At 38.0% G+C, this 12,248-nt stretch overlaps 2 protein-coding genes across 2 annotated transcripts in view; one reads left to right on the top strand and one right to left on the bottom strand.

The window, feature by feature from the left end:
- Window positions 1-1,165, top strand: part of LOC117370187 (presenilin-2-like) — a 3,670-nt gene extending 2,505 nt beyond the window's left edge. Inside the window, exons 3-4 of the mRNA XM_033965579.2 lie at window positions 4-116; window positions 914-1,165. Of these exons, the coding sequence (XP_033821470.1) occupies window positions 4-116; window positions 914-1,069 (269 nt within the window). The 3' untranslated portion in view covers window positions 1,070-1,165. The remainder of the gene's footprint in view (window positions 1-3; window positions 117-913) is intronic.
- A 3,295-nt stretch (window positions 1,166-4,460) lies between these two features.
- dpy30 (dpy-30 histone methyltransferase complex regulatory subunit) lies at window positions 4,461-7,061 on the bottom strand. Its single transcript, XM_033969828.2, has 4 exons — window positions 7,013-7,061; window positions 5,755-5,795; window positions 5,377-5,558; window positions 4,461-4,638 (listed from the first exon to the last, which is right to left on the bottom strand). Exons 1-4 carry the CDS (start codon window positions 7,020-7,022, stop codon window positions 4,566-4,568), a joined length of 306 nt encoding a protein of 101 aa, XP_033825719.1. The 5' UTR covers window positions 7,023-7,061; the 3' UTR covers window positions 4,461-4,565.
- Between the last annotated feature and the right edge of the window lie 5,187 nt (window positions 7,062-12,248).

The raw sequence follows: 12,248 nt of genomic DNA, 5'->3' as shown, positions 1-12,248 counted from the left end.
GAGGAGTGAAGCTGGGTCTGGGAGACTTTATCTTCTACTCGGTGCTGGTGGGCAAAGCTGCAGCCACTGGAGGAGACTGGAACACCACACTGGCATGTTTTGTTGCCATCCTCATTGTGAGCCACTTTCTTTATTATTATGTAGTATTAATGTCTGTAGATAGCTGTAGTTCACTGTAGCAAGCAGTGTTTTTTTTTTTGTTTTTTTTTATTAGTGCAGTGTGGTCCAGTTCTACATTTGTCACTTTTTGGAGCATTTGCATAATGGCAACGTAATGTAATACATATTTCTGGACTAACACACATACCTCAAGTATCTGGCCACTTCTGCAAGACCAAAAGTCACACAAGTAACTACAGTTTTATGCAGGTTTGGTCTCTTGGGTTTCCTGGTTAAGCCCTGGTTTTGTCACAGATTAGACCTGGTATAGTTCTAGTGCCAGTTATAACACTCTCTCTCCTCTCTCCCCCCTCTCTACATCCTCTCGCTCTCTCTCCCTCTCCCATCCCTCCCTCTCCTCTTTTATCTCATCTCTCACTCTTTCTCATCCCACTTTTATCTCTCTCTCTCCCCATCTCTCTCTCTTTCTCTGCCTTTCTCCTCCTACCCCCCTTTCCTCGTTTATCTCTCTTTAATCTTTCTCCCTCCCCCTTCCTCTCTCCCCTCCCCTTTCTTATATCCTCCCTCTCTCCTTCTTCCCCTCTCCTCTTATATTCCCCATCCCCCTCTATTTTCTCTCTCTTCTCTTTTTTCTCCTCCTCCTTTCATCTCCTCCCTCTTTACTTCCTACCCACTTCCCTCTCTCTCCTTTCCTCTCATCCCCCCCTCTCCTTTTTTCTCTCCCTCATCTCTCTCCCTTGTTTTCTCTCTCTCTCTCTCTCTCTCTCTCTCTCTCTCTCTCTCTCTCTCTCAGGGCTTGTGTCTGACGCTGCTGCTTTTGGCCATCTTTAAAAAGGCTCTCCCCGCTCTCCCCATCTCCATCACCTTCGGACTTGTCTTCTACTTCTCCACCGACTTCCTGGTTCAACCCTTCATGGACAACCTGGCCAATCACCAGTTCTACATCTGACAAAAGCCCCACCCCCTCACACACCTGGGAACAAGCTCCACCCACAAACTACTGACAGACAACTTGACCAATTAAACGTTCTACTCTCTTGTGGTTCCAGACGTACATTTTTAAAGCTCCTGTATTCTGTTAAACTGCCTTTTCTCTATTAATGCTGGTTGTAGACAACAAAAAGGCCTGGAGGTTTTTACCAAACACACATTATTTCAACTTATAATATCAGACATACCAAAGCCTCAAGTGTACTTACATTAATAGTTTTCATTTTGTTCCGTGCTTTAGTCCTGATGAGTACTTGGTTTGGCCCTGTCCTAGTCTTGGTTTAGTCCTGGTCTACTCCTGGGTTAGTTCTAATTAGTCCTGGTTTAGTCCTGGGTTAATTCTGGACCAATTCTGATTCAGTACTTTTCCTAGTCCTGGTTTGGTCCTGGTCTAGTGTGCATGTAGTACTTGGGCAGTGTTAAGCAGAATATTGGGCCTTAAATGTTTATGTCTAGAGTTTTCCTCATATCAAAAACCAGAACCATGTCCATTTTCAAGCTATAACGTATTTTGTGGTCAGTTGTTCACATCTTCAAGCTAGGTTCTGCTGCTGATGAAAAGCATTAAAACAGATGGTCTAAAGGTCAAAAATAATGTATAAAATGCTGTATTTTAGTGTCATGTTATTTTATGCTTCACATTGACAGCTCTGGGTTGGGAGTAAAGGATAACTACAATTGACTGACAAACCTCTTCATCTCATATTACACTAATCTATGATCCATGTTATAATGTTGTTTCCTCATCACAAACAGGTCTGTTTGTGTGAGTTGAGTTTTGTTTCACTGACACATGCTTTAAACACAAATCCTGCATATTTAGGCTGTGTTCTTCTCTCAAACTGAAAACACTGTTCTGAATTAAAGGTAAAAGGAACAGAGCATTTTGAGCTTCAGAGATGTAGACATCCTAATAATGCAGGATAACCCAAACGTGTGAAGGAAACAAAACACAACTCCAGCTAGATTTTTGAAGAGGCAACAATATTCTAACACATAACATAGCTAAAAGTTAAGTTCTATATTTGGGATCTTAGGAGCTTGATTTTTTTTTTTTTTTTTTTTTTTAATTCAATATAATAAAAGTGTTTTGGGTAAAAAAGACTGTAGAATACATGCCATCTAATTTAATTTTAAAATATAATATATTTCTCATTCATTGCTCAATGGGGTCTCAAATTCACAAACCATTTTATTTTTTTTCTATTCTATAATAAAGTCTGCAGTCTCTTGGATCATTACAATTGAGTCAGTGACACTTTAGACTTTAACTATAGTTGTGTAGATTTGTTCATTTACTTTTTAGCAGAGGTGGGTAGAACTAGGTTACATTTACTTGAGTAACTTATTTGCATTTGTGTGTGATTTTTGTGCATTATTTATTGTTTTGTCCTTCCATTTACCTTGACTTTAAATTATAAATTGCTTTGACAGCTACTCTTTAAGTTACTCTTACTTAAATAGTACTCTTTCCAAATACCGTACTTTTTACTCTCACTTGAAAAATTTCTTGGACCACTACTTTGTACTTCTACTTGAGTAATATTATTTTGAAGTAATATTACTTTTACTTGAGTAAAATCTTTGGCTACCCACCTCTGCTTTTTAGTGACTGTAATCATTCACAGGTTTAATTATTTAGGGTTTTGTTTTTGTTAGTTTTTTTGCAACTGTTGGTAACGCATCAAAAATAGGCACAACCTTTGCCATTACGGCCACTAACTTTGTTCAATTAACAGAAGAAAAAAAAGATCCAAATCTACATGTTTAATACATTTATTATATCTTCTTTATCTTCTAATGACGGTGATGGAGGCTACATTTTGTAGAAGGATGATTTTTGTACTCAACTTATTTGTAGTTGTCAGTGATTTGTGCAATAAACAGTTTGATCTGTTTTTCATAATAAATGCAACGAGGAAGAGGTGTGCACAAGGGAAACGTGTTCAAAATAATAATTCTTTATTTTTATTTGTACAGGGGAACCCAATGAGAGCACTTGGGCTCTTCTTCATGGCTGCCCTGTTAAAAATCCAATACAAACAAAAAATAAGAATATAAGTCCAATTCTTTGGATTTAGAGCTTTTCAAGACACTCAAGGATACTTTACAGTGCATTATTCACTCACTCAGACTGACAGACTGACAAACATGAGGCTTTCAGTCTGCGCCATCGGATCCTCCGACCATCACCAACACTCACACATTCATTTTAGGCAATGTGGGTGGAGTGTTTTGGCTGAGGGCACAATGACAGTATACACTAGAGCCACTGCTGCTCCACTGTGGCACCTGTTCCCAGTGGTGTCCCATCCAAGTACTAACCAGGCCCAGCCCTGTTTAGCTTCTGAGATCAGACCAGATCGGGCATTGACAATGAATGGCCGCTAAATCAAAATGTCTACAGCAGTTTTCCTGACGAATGTTCAGTTTGTTTTCATACTTTATTTTATTCTTTGGCAGAAGTGTTCACACTCCAGGTGTCATGCACACCCTTGAGTTTCCCAAGTTAACCCTTTTCCTCTTAGTCCACCTTTTAGCAATGCAGCCTTAATTAAAGGAGATTTAATACATTTAATACATTAATTGACAAATGCTTTTATTAGGAGAATTTTTAACTATGATTAGATAAGTGATAACGTTGAATTAATATTTGGGCCGAGTATGTTTTTTATTCAGGTTCCAGTACTTAAATTATACTTAATTTCTGTAACAGTACTGGAGTGATATTTATTCCACAATCTAGTTCATAATTCATAAATTCCATTAAACACATTTTCCTATTTTTTATAATTTTTTTCCTGATATAGAGCACGACCATAGCAATGTCGTAGGCCTAAATGTAACGTTTTGTTATTTTGATTAGTATCTACCTATTGAATTTTTCTGAATATTGAATGTCAACAGTCATACTGAGTGTCATTCAGTAAAGACCAACAGTTTGATCAGTTTTGTTGTTTTTTTCTAAGACAAGGTATTACATTTCTATGTGGTATAAACATTGTTTTGAAGCTCTGAGTCTCCCCTCTCATTGCTTTTCGCATTACATCACATTCAGTGTGCATCTCGCTAATGAAACTACTGCACATTGCGTCAGGTTTTTCAAGACTGTCATGTAGGAGCATGGATGATGTAGGCTTGTGGACTGAGCTTTGGGCAGGGTCGTACAGCTAACCATAAGAAGGACTCGAATAGGGTCTGGGTGATATTGCTCAAACCTGCATGGATGACATATAGAACCATATGAAACCTTTGGGCCTGTTTTTGATGAGAGAACATTATAACATGGTAGAAAGGTCCAAAAAGTCAATTTTGCATAATGCCCCCTTGTTAATTAAAAACTCAAAATAATCAGGAGGTGTGGACATTGGGAAACTATTTTATTTTACATTATTTACGGTAAAAAAAAGAGTGAAAAACAAAAGGACTAAAGCGGTAGTTTTCCAGGCGAATGTTCAGTTCCTGTCTTCAAACTGGGATTTATTCTTCAGCAAAAACGTGGCCAAGTATTCGATCGGGTTTGGAGGTCTGCAGCGAGAAAAAAGACAGAAATTATAAGGATTAATTCTATAAAAAGTCAAATTAAAACTCAAACTTCAAAATGTTAAAATATTAATTAATTCCAAACTTTGGCTATGGTGACACTAACAGTTGGGTTTATAAACTATTATATTTTTCCAGAAAAGTCAGTGGGAAGTGCAGCAATTATGCATAGCAATTTATACTTGAAAATAAAAACTACATTTATGCAACCACACCAAGCCTGCAGATCAACTGGAGACATTTGACCTGCCCCCATCTCAGTCTAACTCTAAGATGGGAGGACATCTGAATCTATTATAAAAACATAAATCACTAATGTAATCAGAATGATTGTCAGAAAAAAAGTCACAATTAGATATTTCAATTTTTCCCTAATCGCTTTATCACTGCAAGACTTTTTATGAATGCGATTAAATCTGCTATATATTTTTTAAAAGTAGGATTCTCTTTGAGTGCACAGATTATAAACAACTCCAGGATAATTCACATCTGAGAGAAAACTGAAATCTGAACCAATAAACTAATACAAGAATCATTTACATTTCAGAACAGGTTTGTAGAGGTTTAAAGTTCATTAACATTTTTCAATAAAATATTTTGCTATTTGCAGATTATCTAAATAATTTCACCTGTTTCTATTTGATGATTGCACCAACCCAAATTGCAATTTTGATTCGATTGTGATTAATTGTGCAGCCGTAGTTGGATGTGCATCTGGCTCACCTCTCCTTAGCCAGCACGGACAGCCCCTGCAGCAGGATGGGTACCACTGTCTGGTCCAGGTAGGCTCTGGTGGGCAGGGCCTGGAGATCCACCTTTTGCTTTTTCTCCCCAGACTTCTCTCCATCCAGCGCCCTCTGCAGGCTGTCTGTGAGGCCGAAGTCTGCGTGGGGGTTCTCCGAGACCTGGGGACAAGAACAGGTCTGAACCAAGTCTGGAACAGCACTAAACCAGGACTGAGCCACAATTAAACCAGGACTGAACTAGGACTATATAATTACTGAAGCAGGATCTGGACTTAATCAGAAGTAAACTGAACTTCTCCATATTAAAATGTGTACAGATTATTTGCAGCATTAAAAGATAAATCCTGCTACTCACTGGAGTGTGCGTCTCCATGGGCTGATCTGCATCTGTGTGATCTGAAAAACATTTGTGCAGATTACAGTGCTACACATTTCACTAATTAAACAATTACAGAACAGTAATGATTTGAAAGAAATAAAAATAAATGACCTTTATTTTGTTAAGTCCACGTTTAAACTGTCAGAAAAAGCCTTTTTTGGTCAAAAATTGTCCCTGTATTTTGGATGGAATTGATGACAGCTGATGGCATAGTTAGAGGTATTCAGTTTTAGACTTTACTGCTACTTCCTTTCCCAACTTTTTGTTTTCTACTTTTCTTCACAAACTGCCACTTGACTAATGTAAAATTGTGACAAATATTTACCACAATTACTATCCCACCAAAACAGGTAACAATTTGAAAAACATGAATCTGTCAAATGCACTTGAATAACAGATTTATTTATTTATTTGTCACTCAAAAATAAGAGCCATGGAGTATTAATGAATAGAACATTATTGTGCACAGGCAAACAGGTTCATTCATGTTTTAGTTATTTTTATGTCGGATGCCAGGGGCGAAATGGGGCTGTGAAATCTACAGGGACAGTTTGCAATACAGCGGTTCATCACCAATCTGCCAGCAGTCTTTCTTAGCATGGTTGCTTAGAAAAGATGGACAACTATTACCCAAATGTGCTGGGAGGATCTGTCACTGGCATGAAGTAGTATATCGGAATATATCCTGAACGTCAATAACTGTCATCGTTTCTTTCAAAACATTGAGTGGTTCAGTCAACTTACCTCAATATACTTACTTACTACTTATATTTCTAATCATTACATAAAATTATGTTAAACTCATGATCAAGTTAGAACTATTTAATCTGCAGCACAGGTTTTGTTTAGTAATATGGCCAAATATATAAGCTTTTAAGATCATTCAGTCAGTGCGCTTTAAAGACATTAAACCGTCATGTTAGGAAAGTGCACCGCTTAAACATACACAGATTTTGTATTTATTGATGCGTAAGAGCAGACAGATTATTAATTGGATTTAGACTGATTTTGTTTGATTGTTTTGCCGCTGCTGTGTGAAAAACGGCGGCCACAGAGCACAAAGCACACTGCGCTCGTCTCAGGCCCCATTTTTACAATAATCTAAAGTTTAAAATGTTCACACTAAATGCACGTGATGTTTCCTGGGCTAATAGAAAGATCCTGGATCACAACGTGTGGACTCTGCTGCAGAAAAAAATAAAAAATAACCGTAGCTTTGAAACAATGAACTCACCGTCCGCCATCTTTGTTGTGGACTCTTACGTAATGACGTGAAAGACGCCGGGCCTACGTCACTTCCTTCTTTGAGCAAACGAAATAAAATAGAAATTAATAAAGAATAAATTAACAGTTGATCAAGAAATATATACAATTAATAAAGATAAAATAATCAAAAATAAAATTTGTAATAACATAAGGAAAATAATGCCTTAGTTTTATTGTTACCTTTCAGATGACGTCACAACATTCTATAGGTCAAAAATATTTAATACAGATGGAGGTCAGCTAAAATTAGTTTTATTAAAATCCAGTGTTGGTGGTTTTCAGATTTTAGAATGTGATGGTTGCTCCTATCTGCCATGTTTGTGTGTGCAAAACTCTCAAAGATATATTCGTCAAAACAACATTAAAAAATCTGTATTGGCTGAAAATTAGGCTTTACAAATTCTAGCATTATTCATTCACTCCACCCTTGTTGGTTGCAAGCTACAATTATAGCCACAGTTACCCTGGGGCAGACTGACGTTGAGAGAGTATGGAATAATAAAAACTATTTTGTGTGTATTTTGTTCTACCAGTGTTGCAGCACAAATACAAGAATGGCAGGTGAAAAAAAAAATGCAGTCAGAGATAAAGGAAAATATGACATTGTTGTATTTAATCAACAATGTAAAATATGGTTAAATGCAGGATATATATAGAGTTTTATTAATCTGTTTATAAAGTGCAATATTATAAGGGGAAGTAAGTTGTTGAAAAACTGCTGAAGGGCAGTCTGTCTCTTTTCAAAGATTTAGCATTTTTAGATCGGCTCCTGGAGAAGAGTCAGCTCATGTGGCTGCCAATCAGCTCCCAAACAATTCCCAAATTCATCCCAAATGGCTCTCTTTGCACTATTATTCTGAGCAAAGATGAAACTACTGCCCATCGCACCAGGTTTATGAAGTTGTAGTGCATTATTTTGTATCCTGCCTTTATATTTATGGAATGTGGGCTAAGTATTGGACAGAATCATGCTGCTTGCCATATGGAGGGTTCAAATAGGGCCCGGGAGAGATCGCTAGATTACTCAGACATGCATGAATGACATATAAAACCTCTTCAGACATGTTTTTGATGACGACATGGTAGCAAGCTAAAAAAGTACATCTTGCATAATAGCCTCTTTAACATAATCAGAATGAACTCAGACTTTACAGAGACACAGATGAGATGAAGAGTTTTATTGTTTTTGTGACATGATCAGGACAAACTTCACTGTACAGCCACCGCATATCATCAACAATCCAAAACTGGACCAGACCTGGGACTAACCCTGGACCATACGAAATTACCAGGATCCAGTACTAGGGCCTAGAACTAGACCAGAAAATAGAACCAGACCAATACCTAGGGCCAGACCAGGAAAACCAAGAACAAGATCACAGCCTAGGACCAGACCAGGACCAGGCCAGGACCTTGAACCAGACCTGAGACTAGACCAGGATCTAGGACTAGACCAGGACTAGACCAGGACCAGACCAGGATCAGATCAGTATCAAACCAGGACCTAGGATTAGACCTGGAACTAGGCCAGGACCTAGGACAAGACCAGAACTAGACCAGGACCAGACCAGCATCAGACCAGGACCTAGGGTTAGACCAAGGACTAGGCCAGGACCAGACCAAGACCAGCACCAGGGAATCGTCAAAGCTTCATTATTTACAGCCATTTCAGGACTCACTCTGAGCCGCTCAAAACAAAACATCTGACACAGGATCAGGCTCCAGCAGCTCCCAGACTCAAAAACACCATTTAAATTTGAGGCTAAGTTTATCCCAAATCCCAAATTTTGTGTATTTATTTGGATTTTTATAATACGTTTAAATCACAGGCATTTGAAACATTTAGGAAAAAGAAATGTGTTGGTGCAAAAAATACCTAATTGAACAAAAGCTGAGAATTGTGTTTTGTAAATAGAGCGTATCCTCGATATCTCACCCATCCTTCAGTGTCTCTGGGTTAAACCTGTTAGGATTAGTGAACCAGATCTGAGCCAGTATCCTTGTCAGGAGTACCTAGATGTGGGGTGGTTGTGGCTGTTTTAAGTTGGTGGGGGATACAGGTGTAACATTTGGTTGGTCATTTAAATGGTGAGTTGGGAGCCGTTGGTTTGGACCTCATTTCCTTTTCAGAATCTTAAATGGATCCGATTTCAGACCGAGCTGCTATTCTCCGGCTGTAGATCAAATTCAGGAGAAAATCATAAACAAACAAGAGTGACACAGGAGGGGGTCAGCAGTGGTTAGAGGGACTTCACACTAGTGAGTTGGATACACTATTAAACTGTGTATATGGTGTATTTATATCGTTATGTATTGTCCCTAGTCATTTTTTGGCGGCTTTAATGCACACTAGGTACATTTGCAGGTTTCTGGTCAGTAATGTCTAAACCAGTGGCCACTACAATTTCAAGTACTATGTGACATCACACAGGACTGCCCTGATTACAGCCAGATGTTTCTGATTACAAGCACCTGGTTTGCAGAGGCTGAGTCTTAAGTGTGAAGACCTGTTAGATCAATCCTTCAGACCTCATCCCTTCTCCCCCTCACTCTCTTCTTTAGTCCTCCAGGTACTGCCAATTTAAGCAGCAGTGATTGGTCCAACTTTAAATTTAAGGAAAGGTCAATACTGATACCACAATAATAAATGAGTTTTTATACAATAGATTGCACTTTACCATACAAAATATTAGTAGCTGGTCTTATATTAGTTCTGATATAGTTTTACATTGTTTATATGTCAGTGTATTCTTAATAATATTTAATCTATTTATTTTATTGATTTTGAGTGTATAGAAGATGCATTTCAACTATTGACTGAATAGTAATTTAAAAAAAAAACATTTTTAATGCCTAATGTACATTGTACCTTTTAACCACTGCTGACATTTTAATAAATAAATAAATAAGATAAATTAAGGTTGGGTCTACAGCTTTCATAGTTCAGCAACTGCTTCTTTCTCACATAAAATCATGTAAACATTAAAAGTCCAGACAAAACGCAGTCCCTTATAATCCTCAAATGAACTTAACAATCACAGCGCTTCAGTTCAGCCAGATGAGTCTGTACATTTTCAGGCCAAGTCTCTGCAGGTATCACCGTGACAGGACGTGAAGAAGTTACTGATGCTAGATTTCTACCGAAATTTTAACAATATTTCTCTAGCCAAACGTCAGCTACCATAGGAAAACATGTCTTCCGCATTTGACCCATCCTTCAGTGTCTCTGGGTTAAACCTGTCAGGAGCAGTGGATTCCAGTGGTCAGGAGTACCTAGCTGGAGTATTATTATGTTTTTATTTAGGAGGTTAATGGACCTAGAAGAAACTCATTCAGATACAGGCAGAACATGCAAACTCAACTTTACTGGCACTTTCACCTCATATCATGAAGGTTCTGGGTTCGACTCCTGGGCCTTACTGTGTGTGTTGCATGTTCTCCCTGTGTCTGGGTGGGTTTTCTCTGAGTACTCCGTTTTCCCTCATCAACCCAAAACATGCACAATAGGTGAAATCCTCCAGAGAAAATAGTCGACCAAGACTAGCTCAAAATCTGGAGATGGGTCCCACTGCTCCTGACAAATTTAACCCAGACACACTGAAGGATGGGTCAAATGCAGAGAATAAAGTGTACCTTAACCTTAACGTCTCTAGAAAAAACACTATGTTAAGACTATTGCATAATTATTTCAGTTCATGTAATATCTGCCTAGAGTTGGCCTGGCTGAAAATGGAGGTACATCAAGCAACACAGACACACGGCAAAAAAATTACACTCAAATTTTAAAATAAAAATTGCAGGTTTTTTTTGGGCAGATTGTTCGAAAGAAAAGCTCTGCTCTTCTGCATCCACCCCATATTCCCACCAAAGGGTCTTTTAATATCCACAAGGTCAAATCTCACTCTTCCTTTAATCCTGTATGATTTAAGGTAGTCCGGGTGAGATCCTACTGCTTCTGTAATACTGATTTAAGGTAGTCCGGGTGAGACTGGTCCAAAGGAAGCTGCAGTTTTCCAGTCCACATTCATGCAGCAAGTCTCGGGTTAAATTCCAATAAATGAAAAATCAAAAAGGAGAGGGGTGCGGTTAAGCAAGGCGACTAGGACTATGCAAAGTTGGCTGTTGTTCGAAGAGGTTCAGAGGAAAAAAGACAAAAATCTGGAGAAAAATGACAAAAAAATACAGGAATTGTTTTTTTGTTTTTTTTCATAGAAGCAGTTTACACCAAAGGTTACAGTAAAGTTTTGACTAGTTTAAAAGTACTATAAATTCACATATATTGTATTGTGTTAAGTAGGATTGTGCAATTAATCACATTTTAATCAAGGTCATGGAAGACTTTGGAGGAAAAAATATAACTTTTTTTTTTTGTTTTAAATGGTCTTGGCTTAAAGAAGACATATTGTGCTTGTGTCTGTTATATAGTTATAATTTATGACACTCGTGGATTATTATGTTATAATTTGGACATTTTAAATTGCAGTATTGATCCAAAACAATTTAATAAAAGTAGCAAGTCCGTTGATTTCCGCGTTAGAAAATTGCTGTGCCCAATAACACCTGATGTCGTTGTAAATGTCATCACAACAAAGAGCCATGATGTTGTCGGAGCAGTAACGTCTTGACTACAGGAGAATAAAGATTACTCAAACATGCATGAATCACTCTAAATACAAATATGAGAGAGTAAATGAGAAGGGAAACAATTATAACATGTTTAAAAGCTCAAAAAATATTGTTTGCAGAATAGGTCCTCTTTAAAGTGTACCATAATATTTGGTGTAAACAAGCCTTAACACAAACAAATTACTGTGTTTCTTGTTGTTTTTGTCCAGCGCAGAGTCCAGTCCAGGCACAGGAATAGTTTAAACCCGGAAAAAATGCAAAAAAAAAAAAAATTAATGTAGAATAGAGAGGAAGAGGGGTTTTCATATTCTGTACAGAGCGCAGCATAGCGACCCAGCGCCAGCTCACAAAGTCAAAGTTCAGAGGTCAAATGTCCAATACGAGCGCGTAGGTGAGAGAGAGAGAGAGAGGCCATTTTGTTTTCTTCAGTTCACATTGAAGTTTGAGAGGTGATGAGGAAGAGGGTCAGGCTGAGGAAGAGGAGGGTGGGAGGTCCAATGCTGGTGAGATGAGTCCAGTAGAGACAGTTTCATCACTTACTTTATCTTCTCAAAGTCATAGAGGAGAGGAGACACTAG

Source organism: Periophthalmus magnuspinnatus, chromosome 1 (assembly GCF_009829125.3).
Source record: "Periophthalmus magnuspinnatus isolate fPerMag1 chromosome 1, fPerMag1.2.pri, whole genome shotgun sequence".
In the NCBI taxonomy this organism is placed as follows: domain Eukaryota; kingdom Metazoa; phylum Chordata; class Actinopteri; order Gobiiformes; family Gobiidae; genus Periophthalmus; species Periophthalmus magnuspinnatus.
Note: the sequence above shows the minus strand (reverse complement) of the source record. Positions and strands in the feature narration are given on the sequence as shown.

What these genes read in the sequence shown, in the direction of transcription:
- dpy30 (XM_033969828.2), bottom strand. An exon ending in CCATGGAGACGCACACTCCA is followed by an intron (nt 5,559 to 5,754) that starts GTGAGTAGCAGG and finishes TCTTGTCCCCAG; the next exon opens with GTCTCGGAGAACCCCCACGC. An exon ending in TCCGTGCTGGCTAAGGAGAG is followed by an intron (nt 4,639 to 5,376) that starts GTGAGCCAGATG and finishes TTCTCGCTGCAG; the next exon opens with ACCTCCAAACCCGATCGAAT.